This window comes from Myripristis murdjan, chromosome 7, assembly GCF_902150065.1.
Source record: "Myripristis murdjan chromosome 7, fMyrMur1.1, whole genome shotgun sequence".
Classification (NCBI taxonomy): domain Eukaryota; kingdom Metazoa; phylum Chordata; class Actinopteri; order Holocentriformes; family Holocentridae; genus Myripristis; species Myripristis murdjan.
This window is the reverse complement of record NC_043986.1, coordinates 25,875,948-25,895,828: the sequence shown is the minus strand read 5'-3', so window position 1 is coordinate 25,895,828 and position 19,881 is coordinate 25,875,948. Positions and strand designations below refer to the sequence as shown.

Below are 19,881 nucleotides of genomic sequence, written 5' to 3'. Positions count from 1 at the left end.
ACCCTAAAAAGCTGTATTGAACTGATGAAAACTCTCTCAGGATCTTTTTAATTCTGGTTGGCCAATGGAAACATCCTGAGAACTGTTATTTCATTATCTCTGCTGTGTGTGTGTGTGTGTGTGTGTGTGTGTGTGTGTGTGTCCGCAGCCAATCTCGCATTTTACAAGGCCTATCAGCTTTATATTTTTTGTGTACAGTAATGTCTATGCTGAAGGACCTGTCATGGTCAAAACCCTTGAAAAACATGTTTTATACTGCAGTTGACCTCAGTCGTCTTGACGGAGTGATGGGGGCTGCAAGTGATCAACAACTGCTTCAGTTTGCAATCTTGTTTTTCTTTCCTAGGGACAACCAATGATGTCTTGTTACCACGGATTCAAATGCAGTTACAATCATGTCTTCTTGCCAGAAATTCAAAAATGAACATGTGCTGGGGCACGTTAGTTGGTAGATTCTTTTGTTGACATTTTCACTTTGAAACTGACAATTTACATCGCTGGTCTTTTGGGATTGCTCCTGTACAGATTTCCTTGCCAAAATAAAACAACGGTGGCTTGTATTCATTCAAACAAACATTATGACATTGTGGTCATTTGAAAACATTCAGTAATGTCAGCCAGCTGCTGAAATGCCTTTGTTGGTTAACTTGTCACTTGCGGTGGTGTGATGACACACTCTGCACTCTGTCTCCCTTCATGCCACCACTCTCATGCATCCAGACTGTACACTGAGTTCCTGCTCACCACCCACATGCCCCCAGCACTCAGTTGCAAAACATAAAAAATATATAAACCTGTTATAAAACAGGTTTTCAAGGGTTTTGAATCACCACAACCACAAGAAGTCCTTGATCATACAGTTACAACTGTGCACAGTTGGCCCACAGTTGGGCTGATTGGCCCAGAAGTATGTGAGATCATCTGCAGACAGATACACATGACTAAACACATGATCCCCTCCAGGCTGCTGCCTAGTGGAGACAGTAATCCTGATAAACACCTGTAACCTGGAGCAGGGGCAGGCAGATATGTGCCAGTGAGCTCACAGCAAAACCTCCCACAGCAATAACCAATGACACAGGAGCCACAAATACAGGTTTATCATTTTAAAATCACCACTGATACCGTTTACTTTTCAATGCATTTAGTGTGTGATCACTCCCGGACCTTGTCGTTTCTATTTTATATTCTCTTTGTGTGTAACTTCTACAGTAGTTTCACTTGTCATACATACCTCTCATACTGTTTCTGTCCGTTCATTTTGTGCTACACGTGAAATATTTAATTTAAGAAGAAGACGCACTGACGCACAAGCAAATGGCCACGCATGGAACGTCATCAACGCGCGCCTCACACAAACCACTAGCGGGAATGTGACAGTTTGGGCATCGGCGTCGAGTGAGTTTGCATTTAAACAAAGTGAGTGGGCTCTTTCAGGGAGGGCGGTCGCTTCACCCTCAAAGTGTGGGTTTGTTGTGTAGTCTGCTGAGATCTTACACGGCTCTTTAGTCTGCCCAGGCCTTGTGTTGTGACCGCTAACGCTTGACGTCAGTTTCGCTAGCTAGCTCCTTTACTGTTACCTGTGTCACTTCCTTATCTGTCATGGAGGCCTGTTTCAGTCTTCTTCAGTCCACACCACTTGTTAAAAAACCAGAAGGAAGTGGCTGGAGTGGAAGAGAGGTTGTTTTTAGTGGAAGAGAGGTGATCTGTGTGTTTTGTGTGTGTCGCACAGGCAGCGTGTTGCCATGACGCAGAGAAAGCGGCTGTCCCAGGGCAAAGCGGCGTCCGCACCCCGGGTAAGAACACACACCACAGGTTTCCCATCAGGAAAATAACTCATGTGCTTTGGGATGCTGCAGTACCTCCGATGTGTGGCTCCCAAAACGTTTCATTGTCGCTAAAACTTAAATGAACAGAACATTGTCCCAATACGGAACACAGAGGAGCCACTGCTCTGCCCACACACGTGCAGCGATGCAGCTAAACAACACAGATCCTGCCGCAGGGCACTCTGGGAACAGCATTTTACCAAACGTATTTACTTGGGTGTCCACTGAGTTACATCTTGAAAAACTTTGCTGTGATCACCTGTGTACAGCCATCATTGTGTTTCTGTAATTCAGTGGTTCCCAACCCAGTCCTCAAGTACCCCCTGTCCTGATGGTTTTTGTTTCAGCTCTACTCTTTCACACCTGATCCATGTAAGGGCTTCATACTGATTGGCTGAAACAGATCTACCTGAAGAGGGCGTGCATGAAGGTGCAAGGGCCTTAATTGGATCAGGTGTGAAAGAGTAGAGCTGAAACAAAAACCTCCAGGACAGGGGGTACTTGAGGACTGGGTTGGGAACCACTGCTGTAATTCATCATTGTGCTCTGTACAGCTGCACACACTGCCTCTCACTCCACACTCATGACCGCCCACTAGAGGAGACAGCCTCCTCCCCCTCACACGGAGCTGCCAGGCCAGATATGGATGCAATAGTAAATTTATGGCAGCATGATGGCATAACCTTGAGATAGTCTCCAGGATTGTGAATAAATACAGAGTTAAAGTCTGAAAAAATACTGGGAGACATGGTTGTCATGTTATTTGATGAAGGAGTTGCCAGCCAACCCAAAATATTTTAGTTTCTAGATAACAATATGATAATGTTGTATTGTCCAGCTCTACACTGTACGTCCTTTTTCTTATTTCAAGGTGAACTAGGGGTACATGTGGCTCATCTGGGCTGCAGCACATGGAGGGAAAACTCGTGTCATATGTTATATGTTCTGATAGTGGCTACAATAAGGACGTTTCTGAGTGTGTGTGTGTGTGTGTGTGTGTGTGTGTGTGTGTGTGTGTGTGTGTGTGTTTCAGCGCTCTGAAACCTTGATGGGTGAAGAAGAGGATGATGACATCCCGTTCACTCAGCCAAGTACATCACAGGTCCAGAAAGGACTGGAGAAGCTCACACCTGCACAAGTCGACCAAAAGGTAACAGATAAAAAGCTATTCTTGTTTTAAAAAAAAAAAAAAAAAGAAAGAAAGAAACAAAGAAAGAAAGAAAGAAACACCGGCCCTTGTCTTTTATCTGAGTTATCACACGTTCTTTCTCTCCTGTAGACGGCAGAGGTGGTGCAGTACTTTCTGATGAAGGACCAGAAAAAGATTCCTGTACGCCGAGCAGGTCTGACACACACAGACACTCACAAAATGATGTTAAAGTAAATAGTAAGTATTGCTCGTGTTGTTTGTGTCCTAATCTAACGTCACTCCTCGTCTCTGTGTGTCCTCTAGACCTGGTGAAACATGTGGTGAAGGAGTACAGAAACATCTACCCTGAGATCATGAAGAGAACCGCACGTACCTTTGAGCAGGTGTGTGTGTGTGAGGATCCCCAACAGCCTCTGAATTTGTAAAAACAAATTTTAAAAAATCCTGTCAAATTTAACTTCCCGTCATAATTTTGTCTCTTTGAGACTTTATACCTAACACAGTGTGTCTTTCCTTTTTTTCTTTTGTCCTTTTCCACCTTGGGCAGGTATTTGGTCTTAAACTGGTTGAAATCGACTTTAAAAATCATGTGTACATACTGATCAATAAACTGGAGACGCTTGAGGGAGCCCCAGTGAGGAGGTGAGTATCAGTTTGACTTAAAGGGATATTCCACCCAAAATGGATTATATCTATACCAGCTACTCAACAAGTGCTGCCTGCAATCCCTGAGGAAAAAAGTTTTTAACTTATTAACAGAACCTTTGATAGCGTTTTAGTGTTGTAAAAATGTAAAGTTACAGACCCATTTTTTTCATGGCATCAAATGCGGTTGATATTTTTGGAATGAGTTTACCATGAAGGCTTGCGTGTAAAGCTTTGATTGCCAGGGACTGAAGGCAGCACATGGTGAATACTTGATACAAGGTATCCTTTTGAATATCTGTATTCAGCATCTTGCTTTCTCATGAAATGCATCAAAAGATAAAAGTTCAGTATAATCTTGTATGTTATGTCACGTTATGTGAATTTATCTTTTTCTTTTCCTCGCGTGTAAAAGCCCCAGCAATCCGAAGATGGGCCTTCTCTTTGTGATCCTGAGTGTCATTTTTATGAAGGGAGGTGCCGTCAAAGAAAGTGAGTGGACGCACACTCTTCAGTGTCCCGTTCATGTGGTGTCGGTGTCCATGTTCATCATGAATAAATCCGTCCACTCTTTCCTCTATTGTCCTGATAACGAGCCTCACGTCTGCTTGTGTTTTTGTGCTTCAGCCCTCGTCTGGAACACACTCAAGAAACTGCGTGTCGACCCCGGGTAAGACATGGCTTCACCGTCTCTGTGTGTGAACTCTGAAGGTTGTTTTTGTTCATGTTGGGTTGTGATTATAATCAGCTTCTTGTGGTCTGCAGGGAGAAGCATGAGGAGTTTGGTGATGTTAAGCGGTTGGTCACAGATGAGTTTGTGCGTCAGAGGTGAGACCCTAACTCGTCTAACTGGTCAGATGTAGCCTCCTTTTCTTTATTCCTGCCCCAGTTCTTCCATCTGCTTTGCAACAATCTTGGCAAAATTATTCTGAGGCACCAAACGACACACTTTGTGACACTTTTGCCTTCATGTGTCAATGCATAACTTTTGTATTGAGTCGTGTTGTGGACTCAGTTAAACAGAGAAAGCCTTCACTTGTTGCACACCCCTCTGCAACATCCTGCTTTTCCCTTCCGCTCCTCCAAGTGTGAAAGTGTGAATGTCTGTCCTGTCTCAGTGTGTTGTCACAGCTTTCAGCCCTGTGGCTCAGCGGTCCAGTGCAGCAGGCCTGTAATCAGAAGGTCACAGGTTCAATCCCTGCCTGGATCAGTGTAATGAGAGTAGTGTACTGGTGTGTTCAGAGCCAGTGTCTGTCAGACCATAGACTCTGGTTTATACCACACCACAGAGCAGCTGGACAGTGGAAGAGACCCAGACCACGACAGCAGAGTGGTGGGATCAACACTGACTCCAAACATTACCGTTACTCATTTGCTAACTCATATCCTCACTGTCCTGCAGAGGCTTCATATCTCTGTTCAAAATATGTGAAACACTTTTTTTTTTTTTTTTTTTTTTTTTTTTTTTACAAAGGGCGTTTTTCACATTTTACAGTGTTTTTTAATGGTGTGGTTTTGACTCACAATCATAAAACATCTCATACAGACAGAACACAATGTTTTTCGAGTCTGTAGGTGTAAGCTTCCTGAGAGTGGCACTGTATTTAATCATCTAAGTAGCTGTATTACATCTGTGCAGTGCTACATTTGCCAGTATAACCTTTAAAATGCTGGACACACTGAAGGGGTGCGGAGGTGAATTTGTATTCTCGTACTTCATCTGTCTGTATTATTTGGATGATGTGTTGTACCTAATGTAACACTGGCCTTTTTTGAGATGAGCTTTTCTTTGTTGATGTTTAATGCTCCTTATAGGACACACGTCATATTTTTATACCTTGTGTGTGTGTGTGTGTCCAGGTACCTGGAGTATGTGCGAATCCCCCACACAGAGCCGCTTGAGCATGAGTTCCGCTGGGGCCAACGTGCCGAACTGGAGGTGTCAAAAATCAAAATCCTCGAGTTCATGGGTGAGGTGAGTGTGTTTGTGTGTTTGCACGCGCACATCCAAAGACGTGGTGTGTGTGAACACACAGTATTCTTCTGTTCTTCTTTTGGCGGAGCGGGACGTCCTGTGGGGTGACACCTAAAAGACCTTCATTGGTGTGAATGTTTTGGTGTCACAGAATAAACACTCTTCAGACTTTTGTCCAGCGTGCCAGTGGAAAACATCGGCCTGGACTCAGCGAGTGTTTGTAGGTAGTGGTGACTCGCTTTTCTTGACAGAGCTGTGTGTGTTATTTTCTTTCTCAGCTCCATGACCGGGACCCCCAGAGCTGGAGCCAGCAGTACAAAGAGGCCACCACCCCCTCCTCCTCCTCCCAGCCCAGCACCAGCAGTCAGAGATAACCCCCTGAAAACACACATCTATACATTTTTGTTTTTCTCAATTTTATTTATTTTGGGTGTTGATGCTGAAGGAGAGAAGCCATGAATCTCCATCCAACTCCCACTTTTTTTTCCTCTTTGTAAGTGAGTTTTTGTCTCAGTGGTGAAGCCAGAGGGATTTCACCTCCCAGTTTGACTCGACCAATATTTTTTTTTTTTTTTTTTACTTTTGGTGGTAAGTGAAGAGTCAAGTTTTCCAGATTTGCTGTGTAACATTGCTAAACAGATCTGTCACTTCCAAAGCCATCATCAATATAGTGTTGTATAGGATTTATTTTTTTATGTGTTGCCCGTAGGTGATTCAGAATATGCTGGTAACTGTTGGTGTTTGTTTTACCCCCCTCAGTGTACCAAGCAGGTGGAGTTCTCTAACAATATGTTGTCAGATACGTTCAGTCCGTCACAGAAAATATACTCAACTCCCTTTCAGATCATTTGAGATCATTTTCCTATATGTAAAACTTCACCCATCAGGCTCCCAGAGAGTACATCAGAGCAAACACTAAGAAGTTGTTTGACTAAGATCTGGTTTTTGTTTTTTATAATCCAAATAAAAAATGTTCGCAAAGTGTCACAACACTTTGTGGACATTTATGATTGCTTTTCAGAAATTATTCATTGGTCTTTCTGTGCCACACCTTTAATATTGTGTATTTCACACTCAAACACACAGTCAGTGATCAGTTTTACTTTTATTGCCTGGACCTTAAGGTGACAAAGTTTTTTTTTTTTTTTTTCAAGTTCACAAAATAAAATCTTTTATACAGAATTATTACCTTGAATTATTGCCACTGTCTCTTAATTCATCACAACTTTCAGACATTCCTTGCTTTGTTACACAGTCCTGAATAAGAACACTTTGACATCCTAGTTTGCTACACACACTGCACAGCTGAAGACACGGGCACAGTCACATAGACAAACAGCAGCAGAGTTACAACAGCAGTTATGGCTGAAGGAGACAGTTTGATGACGTGCAGAAACACAAGTTTACCTGACCACGAGACGTTAAGGGGATCGTTTCTTACTTTTAATGTCAGTTTGCTAACTGAACTTGTGACAGCAGGAAAAAAAATGTACATTTGTGTATTTACAAAAATGGCTCTCCATCTGTGTTTGTATTTTGTATTAAAGTGGTGCATATTATACTTCATTGATAGTGTCTTCTCAGACTCAACTAAAGAGCAGCTGCTCAGCATCAAGAGGCATCGGGGTTTAAAGGGCCCAGGCAGAGCTGTTTCACATTCATGAAATACTTGAAAACCATGTACATATTTCCTTCTCAACAACTTTTCAGAATCACTTTTTTCTTGCTTTAAGCCCTTGGGACTGCAGCGTCTTCCAGCAGGGCAGATGCAAGCTGACAGCGGACCTTGAACCCAAGTACTGTGGGTGCAGGGTGCTCTCCTTCATTCTAAGGTACAAACTGGTTTCAGCGACCTGGCCCTTTTTCAGTGAAATGATCCTCTCACAATCTAACAAGTGCAAGATTCAGCAAACTGACATTAAAAGATCTCAGACTATCCCTTTAATGTGTCATCCTTGAGATGCAGACTTGAGGGCAGGGAAGGTGAAACTGATGCGGGAACAGCGACACTGGACAAATCTCCACAAAATTACACACCAAGTCAATAATATCCAGCAAGGTTTCACAATTAGCCAGTGAACTTTGAAATACGAAGAGATATTATGTTTCAAAAAATGTTGACACATTGCACCACAAGTTCAACTGTTAGTATGACAACAGGTTCCCTTTAGTTTCTTATTAAAACAGCCCAAATGAGGTAAGAGCATGTCGCTAAAATACACATAAATGGCCAATATCTTCCTTTTGTGTGTGTGCATAGTGTTATTACATCTGTAGTAATAAGTGAGGCACGTGATGGCGTTGGGCAGTTAGTGCCGACTTGTCCCTCGTGATTTTAGCCCAAAGGATTGTGGGTAGTGTAGTTTGCAGAGCTCAAACAGAGCTCCTTCTCTCTTAGGTTTGGTTCTGATTGGTTCACAGCACCATGTCATTGGTTGTACCGCTGTGACAGATACGAGTACTCGTCCAATCAGAAACCTTCCCACCAGGGTTTGGATACGCCTGCAATGCACCGCTGTGAATGACAACGTATCTGATGGGAAATGAAATGATCCAAGATAACATGAGCACGGGCTGGTTGCTTTGGCCGTTTTCAAAAATGTTACATTGGCCGCTGCATTGTGGAAGAAGTGAGAAGAAACAGAAAACAGGGACAGGGGAGAGATTAAAAAGAAAGAAAGAAAGAAGAGAAAAAGAGCACCAGGAGTATCCAAACAGTGATATTGGTTATGTGGCCAGTGGCTCGTTTGTTCACAGAAAATAAAACTCAACTTCATATCACAGACATTTGGCCGGAGCCCTGCCTCATAAAGTGCATTGTAATAGAAATAGACTGCCATCTGAGAAATGTGGTTTTCATTTATCACAAAGGTTTCCATTTCACGACCACAACAACAACAGTGATCACTATGATTATTGGATTAAAAAAGAAAAAAAATAGGCCACTTTCCATGAGGGCAGGTGGAGAGGAAGCCGCCTCCCTGTGCTGCTCTAGATGTGCTCTGGGACGGTCTCCAAGGCCTCCTCCGTGTCTCTGTCCACATCCACGTTCTGAGAGACACACAGGACATGACGAGCTTTTCTTAGCTGTTTTACCAAATGACAGTGATTGTTGGAGAAAGTCGACCTTGACAAGAATACAGCCAGGAGACATTTCACTTTGTAAGTTGTGAACTAACATCTCTAACCCTCAAGTGCATTTCACCCAGAGAGCGGCCTACACTACATTCAAAACAAAACACAAACAAGCAAAAAAAAAAAAAAAAAAAGAAGAAGATATTTAACTGAGAAAGTTACCTTATGCTTCCTAGAAATATGCAATATAAAGGTTCCTTATTTTATACAGATATCTGGAAGTATTTACTGGACAATCCAAAAATGTGTAGCTTCTTGCACAAATATTTCACTATTCACAACTGTGCATTTTTTTTTTATTTGTGTATAACTTACTCTGAGTATATGTATAATATATGTAATATATGTTTTTTGACTTCATGGAAAAAAATAATGTAAAACACAGATTAAGGCAATTGTGGAAGTGAAACCTTGATGACTTCCTGTGTTTTTCCTCCTGTGTTTGCAGGAAGCCTGCAGCTAAAGAGAAGGAAGTCTCAAATGTCACAGACTGACCTCGAGCAATTGTGCAAAGAAAAAAATTCATGTGCCGATTTCATGTCCATAAATATGTAAATCTCATTTTACATGCATTTTTTTTTTTGCTCTGAAACTGTACATTTGTAAAACAGATTTTTCTGTGAAATTAAAATACATGTATTCCCAGAAAGTTATACATGTTTGCAAACCACTCAATATTTTTGTGGGTAATTAACAAATACACATCTGTGAATGGTGAAATATTTGTGCAACAAGTCGCGCATTTGTGGATTGTTTTCTGTAGGTTATAATTAGTAACCAACAATAAGCCCAATAAATACTTCCATGCATATAGCATATGATCATGGATTTCAAACTAAAGTCCTCATCCCTGCACTCAGGATTTTTAAGGCTACTCACAATTGGTTTGTCCCTGTGCGTGTTGACAGCTTCAATGTTGAGGAAGACAGACTCTATTTTACAACCTGAGAGAGAAGGAGAGAACAAAGACGGTGATGAGGTAGGTGTGTGACACAGACAATGTTACACAGTGCCACTGAAAAGCTGAAGCATAACAATGTGAGGAGGACAGAGGAAGAAGAAAGAGAGAGTGTAGAAAGAAACACTGGGAAGCAACAGGAAAGGAGACTATTATTATCAGAAAAGGGGAAACAGAGAGACTGACCGTAGGCGACTGGGGTGAGTTTGAGAACCGTGTGGAGAGGACACCTCAGGTAGGGCAGCTCATCTGACACACAGGCAGACACAGACAAACAATCACTATTTAGCTGTAAACAGTGCATTTCCATTTGAGAAGAATAGTTTCCGGAGATTAACAAACAAACATTTCAAAATAGTAATTACCCTCCTCTTAAAATTGTGCAATCAAAAGACTTTCCAAAATATTTTTGCAACATTTCCTCCCAAGTCTCTTTCATATCAACTTTTGTGACAGAACAGGGATAAGGCATCTGAGATATTGGCCTCAGTCATGTCAAACAGTGTGGTGGAAGAGGAGGAGACCTGGGTGTTTTGACTGTAAAAAATATATTCTTCTCACTAGCACTGTTGTCCAGGAAGTAGGCCAGCAGACACCTCATGACGGCCTGGTGACAGATGACCAGGACGTTCTCCTGCCTCTCCAGCTCCATGATGACGGGCTCCAGGCGCTGGACAAGGTCCTCGTAGGACTGCAACACAGACATGAGGTCATCGCACACAGAGAGCCATGTTATACTGTGTACACACATACTGTAAATGCACACAAAATGCACGCAAAACATGTACATGGTTGTGATTGGTGAACTTGCTGAAGATACTGTGACCCTTTTTCTGACACTGCTTATTGTGCTTGTATGGGTGGAGGTGATAAAGAGGACCATTTTCACCAGCTGCCACAAAGTAGAGCAGTCAGAGGCTTTGCCATTCTCAAATATTAAATTATATCATTGTCATATGATGCATCAAGAGAATAGGTTCTCTTTTGTGCATCTGTAAAAGCTGATGTGGGTCTTGGCAGATAGGTCAACTTCTTTAAAGATCTCTCAAGTGGCGAAGGAGCTGCTGTGTCTTCATAACCACCGAGGAGGTTTGTGCCAGGCCCACGATTTGGTAATGTAGGAAGGAACATTGTGTTCCCGTCCATGGTCTCGTCAGTGCTGAGCGATAAACGCTTTATGAGTCCGTGGTTGGGCCCACCAGTGGGGTGTCATCAGCAAATGTGATAATGGTGTTCAGTTCTGATAGGCCCACTGGTTAGTAACTCTGATGTCAAATGACCTTTTGCCCCGGTGTGCTGAGGTTAGAGTACAGCCTTCTTGCATTCATGTCCTTGTTTCCAAACAGGAGATGTCCAGGAAACTGTGTCCTTAGTAGATGCAAAAGACGAGGGTCCAGTTCGTCGTGGAAGTCGCGCTTGATGTGCATCATGCCTCGCCTCTCAGACTGCCGTGTGATTATTGAGGCAGGTGCAGCGGCAATAACCATCGAGGCGTTTCATTTCATTTTCATGGATGATTGGGAACAACCACCTGAGCCCAGGGCTAAATGGTGTGTGTGTGTGTGTGTGTGAGTGTGTGTGGGGGATGCTGTCTGGTTCAGCAGCTTTTTTGTGTTTATTCTTTTCAGGATTCTTTGCATACTGTCTGAGAGCAAACACACGACTGTTCAGCTTCCCTTAAAGGAGAGAATGAGCCGGGGGTCACTGTTTTTCACTGAAGTGGCTTTTCAGTTTTTGAACATTTGAGCATGTTGCCCTGCACATCACACTGTCTGATGTAGACTGTCTTTCAGCAGAATAATTTACTGATCATACAGCAATGATTTTTTTTTTTACTGTTTTTTATGGAAAAACTGACAAAAGTAGACATGAAACATTTTAAGAGATATTACATGAAAATTTTAGAGTTTTGTTTGACTTAAAATAGCATTTGTTTCAATGGGGTGACATTAATTTGATTATGTAACATGTGATTTGGCATTCATAACTCATAGCAGTATATAGCCTTATTTAAACTGTTGTGATATTGATTGATTGATTTCAACCTTATCACTCAGCCCCAAATGCTGAGATTATAATGACAGTGACTTCCCTCTAAAGGTCAGAGACAGCAGTTTGTTTGCAGATCCATGGTGTTACAATGTAAATTAAGCACCACTGTGGGATTGAATGTTTTTGGCTGAAAAAAAAAATACTGTTTCTACCAGAGCAGCCTAAACAATCCCCTTCCTCACCTCTCCTTTGGGGTAACGGTAGCGGTACTTGTCTTGGTCCCTCAGTGCAAACTCCTCTGGGTAATTCTCTTGGATCTCTTCATATGTCATCTCTTCACAAACACCCTGAGAGAGGACAGACTGTGAGGCTCCAAAAGACACACAACAGAACTCACAACAGTTCATGAGGCAAGAGTGCATGTGGAATATGAGAACGCAGACATATAGGCAACGGGCAGAAGATGGCCAACATGGAGCAAAATGCACACAAAATGTCTACAATATGATTGATCTAACCATGTATTCAGCATCTATATGTCTGATGCACAGGTATATAAACAGCACTCACAGCATCGATCTCATTGAGGGCCTTCCACTGTTCGTACGGGACTCCCAGAGCCTCTGCGGTCTGGATGGTCCTCTTCATGTGGCTGGTCCACACCTTCAGGTCGCTGATTTGCTGGCTACGCATGTACGCACCCAGAGCACTGGCAAACTGACAGACAGACAGTGAGGACAGTGTTGTTGCACCTAACACAACAGAAAGATTAGAAAGAATAGGATCAGATGATCTACAGTGTGTGCTACACTGTGTGGTGCAGTCTGGATTGACAGTGCAACCTTTACAACAGGATGTAACGACATATAGAACAGCAGAAACACACAATCACACAGTCCCTGACTCCTAACCTTGCTCCCGCGAGGCGACAGGCCCGAATCTCCTCCGATGCGACCCACCAGGTTGAGTTCACTCTCTCCGTGACGGCACAGGTAGATGGAGCGTGGCGTGACGTGGATGTTCATGAGGTAGTAGACGATCCTGCTCTGGATGTGATCCTGGACCCGGTTCACCAGGTATCTGCTGCCCACGTTGAAGATCTTGATGTAGGACAAGTTCCTGCATGGGGAAAGCAAAAGTGTGAGAGGGGAGGTAGGTGGAAATATACATATTACATACAGACAGAGGTCTAATTCCCATGTTTAATCATCATTCAGTATCTCTGAAACACACAGGACTCTGATTTATCGTTTTTGAACAACAGATATCCCTTTTAAAATGTTTTGTGTCTCACTTTGGAATGCAATTCTTTATTTGTTACAGGTTTCATTCAGAAACTTGGGGTAAAGAACGGATCAGATGTAATGGGAGGCCTTTCATGTGATGGAACGGGTTCTCTGGCGGCCATATTTGACATCCACAGCTCAACAATGGAGAACTGACTGAATTTATAAAATCACAACTTGACCGTTTCAACAGAATGCAATAAACATGGTTAAAGAGTGACTAAACCCCAAACCCAACTCTCTGTGAAGCTTAACCTCTATGGCTGACCTTTGGCAGTATGTAATATCACCACCTGTTGCACTCCATAGCCCTTTCCACATGTTCACACTTGGGTTCCTTCACACTATAGACCTTAACCTGACTTTTTGCGGATAATCCCACAAACTGCTCCTGAGCAGGGCCAACAAGCCCTGTGTTCAAGTCAGGGTTATCCCACTTTGGACTGTGCCAGTATGAAAGCTAAGTGCTAAGTGCTTACAGGTGATGACATCACCTTCAGCTGTTTTTCTAAATTATAATGCCAAAAGTCAGCTCAGATTTCACTTACATTCAGACTGAATGGACCTACACAAACACACTGACTGTCTTTTTCAGATAAAGTCTCTCTGTTTTCTTGCCCGTGTTGTTAAATCTTTATAAATCCTTTGCTCAAAGTTCTGCAGTAAAGCTCCATGACGGTGCAAGACATGGATACTAGGAGATTTATGATGCATCTGCAGAGCCTCTATTATTAGTTATGGCATTGCAGACGCTGTCACCTGTCCTTGTCATCATCCAGTGGGACGTAGGTCATCTTATAACACTCAATCCTCTTCAGGAAGTCAGCCACTGCCTCGTCTTTGTCACAGCCCACATAGTCAGGACTGCTCAGCTTCACTTGCTAGTAAGAGAGAGAGAGAGAGAGAGTGAGAGAGAAAACACATTAGCTGGCTGTCTGGCCACAGTAAGCAACCCCTAATTAAGAAAAGCCTTCACGAGGGGCTCAGGGAACACACTTGGCAACTGGAGGATGTTGAGGCGAATTGATTCTGTGCACATATTTTCATGTCATGTTGATGCTTTGGTGATATTGTTCTTTGCTTTGATGCCATTAAAGCATAAAAACTGAACTGAATTGCTGAAAAAGAGTCAGAAAGAATAAATGAAGGGAGAGTGAAAAACAGAGCAGAAAATATGTTAGCCCCAAGGCTATGGAAAAATGTTGGTCTCACCAAACATGTGATTTGGCACTAAGTGAACTGTGCTGTAACACAGTTGGACCAGCACTGCACTGCTGCCTTCTGATTAGTTCAATCTGTTGCACCAGTAATACAAAGCACATTGGGTCTTGGCTCAACACTGCTCTTGGCCTGAAGTATCCTTCCTGTGGTGACCCTAGAAGAACACACTCCTGCACAAAAGCAATCTCTCACACACACACCCACACCCACCACACACTTACTTTAATATTCTCAGCAATGATTTCAGGATCGTCACATATGGACTCGACAAAAAACACCTAGAAAGGGAGCAGGAGAAAAAAAGTGAGAAGATGAGCTAATTTTCAGTCTCAGGTTTCCACTTTTAAGGAGAAAAGAAAAACACAAACACTGACCTTGTATCCGTTTGCCTTGGCAAAGCTGTGGATGACATCCCTGCGCTCTGGGGTGGTGTTGGTGGCATCAAACACCTTAAAGCAGCCACAGAAGATGAGGTCAAATAATAAACTGACTTTTCTTACATTATGTGTCAGAACACAACAAAGGGCTACAGGCTGACTTCATGTAGGTCCAAATGTAATAAGTGCAGCAGCAGGCATATGTGAGTCTTGTGACAAAGCAAGACTAACCTCAGGTCCCAGGCCCAAAGACATAAACATGGAAATAAGGAGATCACTGAGTAATCAACAACATGATATTATTTTCCACTCACCGCCACCTGACCGGGTTCTCTGGTAAAGTAGTCACACACATCTTTTAGGGCAGCGATGGCACAGGCCCTGAGGTCAGGGAGAGCAAAAAACAGACAACACACAGTCTGGTTATATGAAAGGGATAGGTTGGATTAATTAGTAGAAGGTGGTATGATTAACAGGCTACTTGGTGGGATGAACATCGGACCCTGTCGGTGGCTTGTGAATTGGTGCGTCTGGGCCTTGACATTTTAACCCACAGAAAAACAACCACACCAAAATGACACAACAATAATCTATTCTAATCATTATAGATGCTGTACCTTGGAACGATGTTGTTTACTGAATAACACCATTGTATTACGACACAACTTTTCCCTTGTGAAATTTCGTCTGCTAGCAGAGCTGATAGGCGGAGTGAAACGTGAACAAGCTCCAGTATGTAGCATTCTTCAATTAGCAAAATAGTTCCTCATCATCTAGCTGGCTGCTCGCTAAGACAGTTAGCCACGTCTCCTGGAGACCAACTCTGTCCAATAATGTCCATTTATCGATATCATTAGTGGCGAGTCATACCACTTTGTGTTAATAAATCTGACCCATCCCTTTAAGACACACACAGTTGTTCTTGTTTGGTTTACAATTCAACAACAACATATAACGCCATCAGTTGTTCCAACAAGACAGAGTTTGTTTCATACTTGCGGATCTTCATGGCCTCGTCGTTGTCGGGTCTGAAAAACTCGTAGCTGTTGTAGGCACGTGTAGCATCTCTCCTGTACTGCCCGACGTTGAACACTGTTACCGGGATACAGGGATATTAGAAACAGATAATGGTGGCAGCATGTTTGCTAAATATATCTCTTTGATTAATAATGATAAAAAAAAATTTCACTTCATACATGAGCCTACAGGTTTCTGCCATAAATGCACCGAGACACAACCAGAATGGGTACTTTGTCAAGATCAGATATGACTGTACAGTGGATCATTTTAGTATTGAGGGTTAGGGTTAGTGCTGCTTTGTTAGTTATCAGAGCTTTTTGGGGGGAATCCAAGTAAAATATGAGTTCTTGTGCGCGTCTGTAACTTTTGATATTACCTTTGGTGGGAACTCCGATCCAGTTCAGGTACCTGGTGAGCTTCTTAGAGATGTAGGTTTTGCCTCTGGCTGGGAGTCCCACCATCACTATCATGGTGGGGGAGTTGGTGAACTGTGGCACCGAAGCTGAAACACACATAAGACAGAGAAAGAGAGTAGTATTCAAATTAGAATTACTATTAAAGTGGCGTGGGGGGCAAAATATAACTTTTACGTCCACTGACCCACAGCGAAGCATTTCAGCGGTGAAATGCTTGTTTTATTTCTATCTTTTGGTGACGTTATTGCTACTAAGCAGCCATTGCTATTTTTTTTAATCTTATTTTAATCTTAATTAAAACTTTTATTCAGCCATGGTGACTACTGATACTCAAGCAAATTACCCAGTTCTTCTTCTTTTAATGCGAACAAACTGCTTTTGCTGCTGTTGGGAATATAAAACACGTCACTTTCTGTGAACCAGAGGATCGTTTTTGAGGAAAGAGCTGCCAGACAATGAATGCTTAAAGCAGCAAACTGAGGATTCTTGTGAATTGGCTGTTTCTTGAGTCACTGTTGTGTAATATCAACTGTCAGCATTATAGAATAGAGGGGGGAAAAATTACATTTGGGCATACAAAATGCTGTGGATTGTTACTTCAAGGTCACATAGTTAAACAGCATGACTCAGAGAGTGTCAAATTAAGTTACATATAATTATGTGAGCACATGCAAAACCCGATGTGAGCACGTGCTTAAACCACACACAGGCACACTCTCACACACCACACATACACACACGCATGCAGACAAAGCCTTGAGCTTTGGGGTGAATGGCCTTCAGGTCCCTTGCACTGAAGGACTCTGTGTCCTGCCCACGTCCTGCTTTGAACCCGAACAAACACACACTTACATAAACAGCCAAAACATTGCTAATAAAAAACACTGCTCAGCGTTAAAAACCAACTCCCGCCTCCTGTGATGAGCACATGATCTAGGACAAGTATCAACCTGTCAGACCGAGGTGTGAAATTACAAATAAAGGCTCTGTCTGTGTGTACCTGTCTCTGTGTGTGTGTATATCTGTCTGTCTGCGTGTGTGTGTGTGTGTGTGTGTGTGTGTGTGTACTCACAGCCTCTCCGACGACTCAGCTTGCTGTTCATCCATGGAACCCAGATCTTCTCTAGAGGATTTTGAGTCAGTGTTGTTGGTTTCTGGGACATGACTGCCACAACCAAAGGTGTGTATATGTGTCTATCTGTTTTGTCTGTGTGTATGAGTGTGTGCGTGTGTGTGTGAGACAGACTTAACAGGAGAACAAAAGAAAAAGAACCCGTCCAGGTGAACGCTGTGTGATTTTGAACTTCCCGAGGCAGTGAGTAGAGGGAGGAGACTCAGTCATGTGTGCACGAGTCAACATACCTGCTTGGCTAATGGCACGACATGACATACTTCTAACTGGACTGGTGAGCTGTCAATCATGTTAACTGTTGGGATAACGCCCAGAATGAGGTTAACCGCCAATAAAAAACAACAAGATGCCCTCCCTGATTCACATGTAGGAAGTAAGACTGGCACAACAAGCCAGCTCTGGGTGAGCAACCTGGGAGCATCAACATTATCAGCTAGAGGCTCAAATCCAGGCCGTGAGCCAGGAGGTTTTCTATTAACCTTTTCTTCTCTATTCTTGTTATCCTAAACCTTAGACCATGACATGTAGATGATGAGCACCCCCAACTTGGGGCGTTTGGCTCTTTTTTGGAATAGGGTGCTGGGAAAATGCTGTAAAATCAAATATCCACCTACTACAGTGGCATTCATAGTCATAGAAGAATGAAATTTGGCAGCATGTATCCTGTATTGAAGCTGTCTAGCAGAGTTTCGGGAGCAGGACCACACCTGAACCACACCTCTACCAGCGTTCCTATAAATACCCAGCTAATCCTGTCCTACTCTTTTACTCTCGTATTCTGCACCCCTCCCGCCTTGTTTCCATCTTCTCTTTCTCTCTCCTTCTATCCTGCCTGCGTAGGCTCCTAAGGGGAGCTCTGTTGTTCCCTGGTGCTGCAGCGAATTCCTCACTGAAGCTTCCCCACATGCAGTCAGCAATCCAGGAGAAACCACAAGCGAGTTCAAGCCTCAAATAGCCATCATCATCTCATCAATAAATCACCTAAATGCCTCTTGTTGCTGGTGTGGTCCGTGGAAAATGGGACTCTGGGCCTTGCTGATATTCATTTTTAAAATATCATCCACAACATCACATTTACCATTTACCATCATTTGTATTGCATTGTATCTGTACTTGTATTTCCAAGTTGCCCAAGTTGACCCCTCTATCTTGAAAGTAACACTTGCTGCGGCTGAGTTTCTATACCTCAAATAAGCCACTAACTTTCAACTACCCTAATATTTTACCTGTATTGCATGAAAAAATTGTATTTGGTCATGCATGGTTTTCAAGCTTCAAGGTTCAGGCCAACTAATAAAAGCCCTTTAACCCATTAAAGCTCGAGTGAATACTGGGACACTGAGTGTGGGTTTGTGTTTACTCCATGGTGGTTTGATGTTTGGCTACTAAGAAATGGAATGTGTACAGAAATCTGAGGAGGCACGCTGCCTGGTAAAATCATTAAGAGTACACCTGAGCCACACACACACACACACACACACACACACACATACACATGCACAGCTGAACAGCTCAACTCTGCAGCAACCCTCACAATCTTTCTAAAGAAAATGTGTGAGATTGCTCATGCACATGACAGGCAGAGTTGGGGGTGGAAGAGATATTAGTGTTAGTGCCACTGTTTTTTGTTTGTTTGTTTTTAATTATTATTATTTATTTTTTTACTGTTCATGCCACTGCAGCCATTTGAACTGAACTGAGAAAGAGAGAGGGGGAGAAAGAGACATGCAGCAGTAGTAGTGTGTGTGTGTGTGTGTGTGTGTGTGTGAGAGAGAGAGAGAGAGAGAGAGAGAGAGAGAGAGAGAGAGAGAGAGAGAGAGAGAGAGAGAGAGCGACGGTATTTATCCATGACGATAATACTTCAAACCGCGGTGTTTATTGGTTTTTGTTTTTGTTTTCTCACCTGTGCTCTCACACCGCACGCGCCGCCGCCGTACCGGAGGCTCCTTCTTCACCGGCTCCATGATTTTTTCCCCCCCTTGGAGCCGTAGGAGCCACGCGGCCACGAAACACTGACCCCCACCCCCCCTTTCCTCATACACACATGCCACCACCAATGGGCCTTCAGCTGCACCATGCGGTGTCCTGCAGCCCATGGTGGGCCCGAGTGTCCACTCACGCACCCCCCACCCACAGGACACCCGACACCCAGGAGAGAGAGAGAGAGAGAGAGAGAGAGAGAGAGAGAGAGAGAGAGAGAGAGAGAGAGAGAGAGAGAGAGAGAGGTGCTACATGCTGCTGCCATCTGTTGTACCGCAAAAACATCAGCCAAAAACCATATTGGTTCAATAAAATTCATTTGAAACAGATTTGACACGCTGGCGGGACTGTGCAGTGCTGACGTCATCACTGTTTTGTAAGTGAAAAGCAGAGAAAGAAAACATTCCTGAGGAAGTGGGACTGAGTCGTCATCACTTTGGCTGAAGGCTGTGGGGGCCGTGACGTTAGCACGCGCTCTGCTCACAAATCGGAATGACCAACACACACGGGAGCGCATGAAGAGAGCTGAGAGGGGTGTGTGTGTGTGTGTGTGTGTGAGAGAGAGAGAGTGAAAGAAGAGAGAGCGAGAGATGTGTGTTATGTAACTCTGAGTAGCTTGTTTGACAAACTAACACGGCAGCTGCTCCATGTGGCTGTATTTTTGTCTGTGTGTGTGTGTGTGTGTGTGTGTGTGTGTGTGTGTGTGTGTGTGTGTGTGTGTGTGTGTGTGTGTGTGTGTGTGCGTGCGTGTGCGTGCGTGTGCGC

General features: G+C 43.3%; 2 protein-coding genes across 5 annotated transcripts in view; one reads left to right on the top strand and one right to left on the bottom strand.

Annotated features, from left to right (window-relative positions):
• Positions 1-1,303: 1,303 nt before the first annotated feature.
• Positions 1,304-6,748, top strand: ndnl2 (necdin-like 2). Of its 2 annotated transcripts, none has more exons than XM_030056114.1 (11): positions 1,304-1,419; positions 1,733-1,796; positions 2,863-2,979; positions 3,109-3,172; positions 3,283-3,362; positions 3,527-3,621; positions 4,040-4,116; positions 4,252-4,294; positions 4,390-4,452; positions 5,485-5,599; positions 5,878-6,748. In XM_030056114.1, the coding sequence occupies exons 2-11, from the start codon at positions 1,746-1,748 to the stop codon at positions 5,971-5,973; spliced, it is 801 nt and encodes a 266-aa protein (XP_029911974.1). In that variant the 5' UTR covers positions 1,304-1,419; positions 1,733-1,745; the 3' UTR covers positions 5,974-6,748. The 2 variants fall into 2 exon arrangements, with proteins under 2 accessions (XP_029911974.1, XP_029911975.1); XM_030056115.1 differs by having other exon boundaries at positions 1,310-1,398.
• LOC115362253 (6-phosphofructo-2-kinase/fructose-2,6-bisphosphatase-like) overlaps positions 6,733-19,881 on the bottom strand; it is a 37,743-nt gene continuing 24,594 nt past the window's right edge. Inside the window, exons 1-14 of one of the 3 annotated variants that reach the window (XM_030056108.1) lie at positions 17,077-17,336; positions 15,965-16,090; positions 15,564-15,660; positions 14,883-14,949; positions 14,566-14,640; positions 14,413-14,469; positions 13,730-13,851; positions 12,596-12,803; positions 12,255-12,401; positions 11,927-12,031; positions 10,254-10,383; positions 9,879-9,941; positions 9,614-9,678; positions 6,733-8,650 (exon numbers count right to left, since the gene is read on the bottom strand). In XM_030056108.1, the coding sequence (XP_029911968.1) occupies positions 8,591-8,650; positions 9,614-9,678; positions 9,879-9,941; positions 10,254-10,383; positions 11,927-12,031; positions 12,255-12,401; positions 12,596-12,803; positions 13,730-13,851; positions 14,413-14,469; positions 14,566-14,640; positions 14,883-14,949; positions 15,564-15,660; positions 15,965-16,090; positions 17,077-17,167 (1,413 nt within the window). In that variant the 5' untranslated portion in view covers positions 17,168-17,336 and the 3' untranslated portion in view covers positions 6,733-8,590. Of the gene's footprint in view, positions 8,651-9,613; positions 9,679-9,878; positions 9,942-10,253; positions 10,384-11,926; positions 12,032-12,254; positions 12,402-12,595; positions 12,804-13,729; positions 13,852-14,412; positions 14,470-14,565; positions 14,641-14,882; positions 14,950-15,563; positions 15,661-15,964; positions 16,091-17,076; positions 17,337-19,881 lie in introns of those variants that run through there. The other 2 variants (XM_030056109.1, XM_030056107.1) reach the window with 2 other exon arrangements.

Bases quoted from the DNA above. Each gene is read 5' to 3' on its own strand.
- ndnl2 (XM_030056114.1), top strand. From the start codon at position 1,746: ATGACGCAGAGAAAGCGGCTGTCCCAGGGCAAAGCGGCGTCCGCACCC. The intron at 1,797-2,862 runs GTAAGAACACAC...TGTGTGTTTCAG, and splicing joins AAGCGGCGTCCGCACCCCGG to CGCTCTGAAACCTTGATGGG. The intron at 5,600-5,877 runs GTGAGTGTGTTT...TTTCTTTCTCAG, and splicing joins TCCTCGAGTTCATGGGTGAG to CTCCATGACCGGGACCCCCA.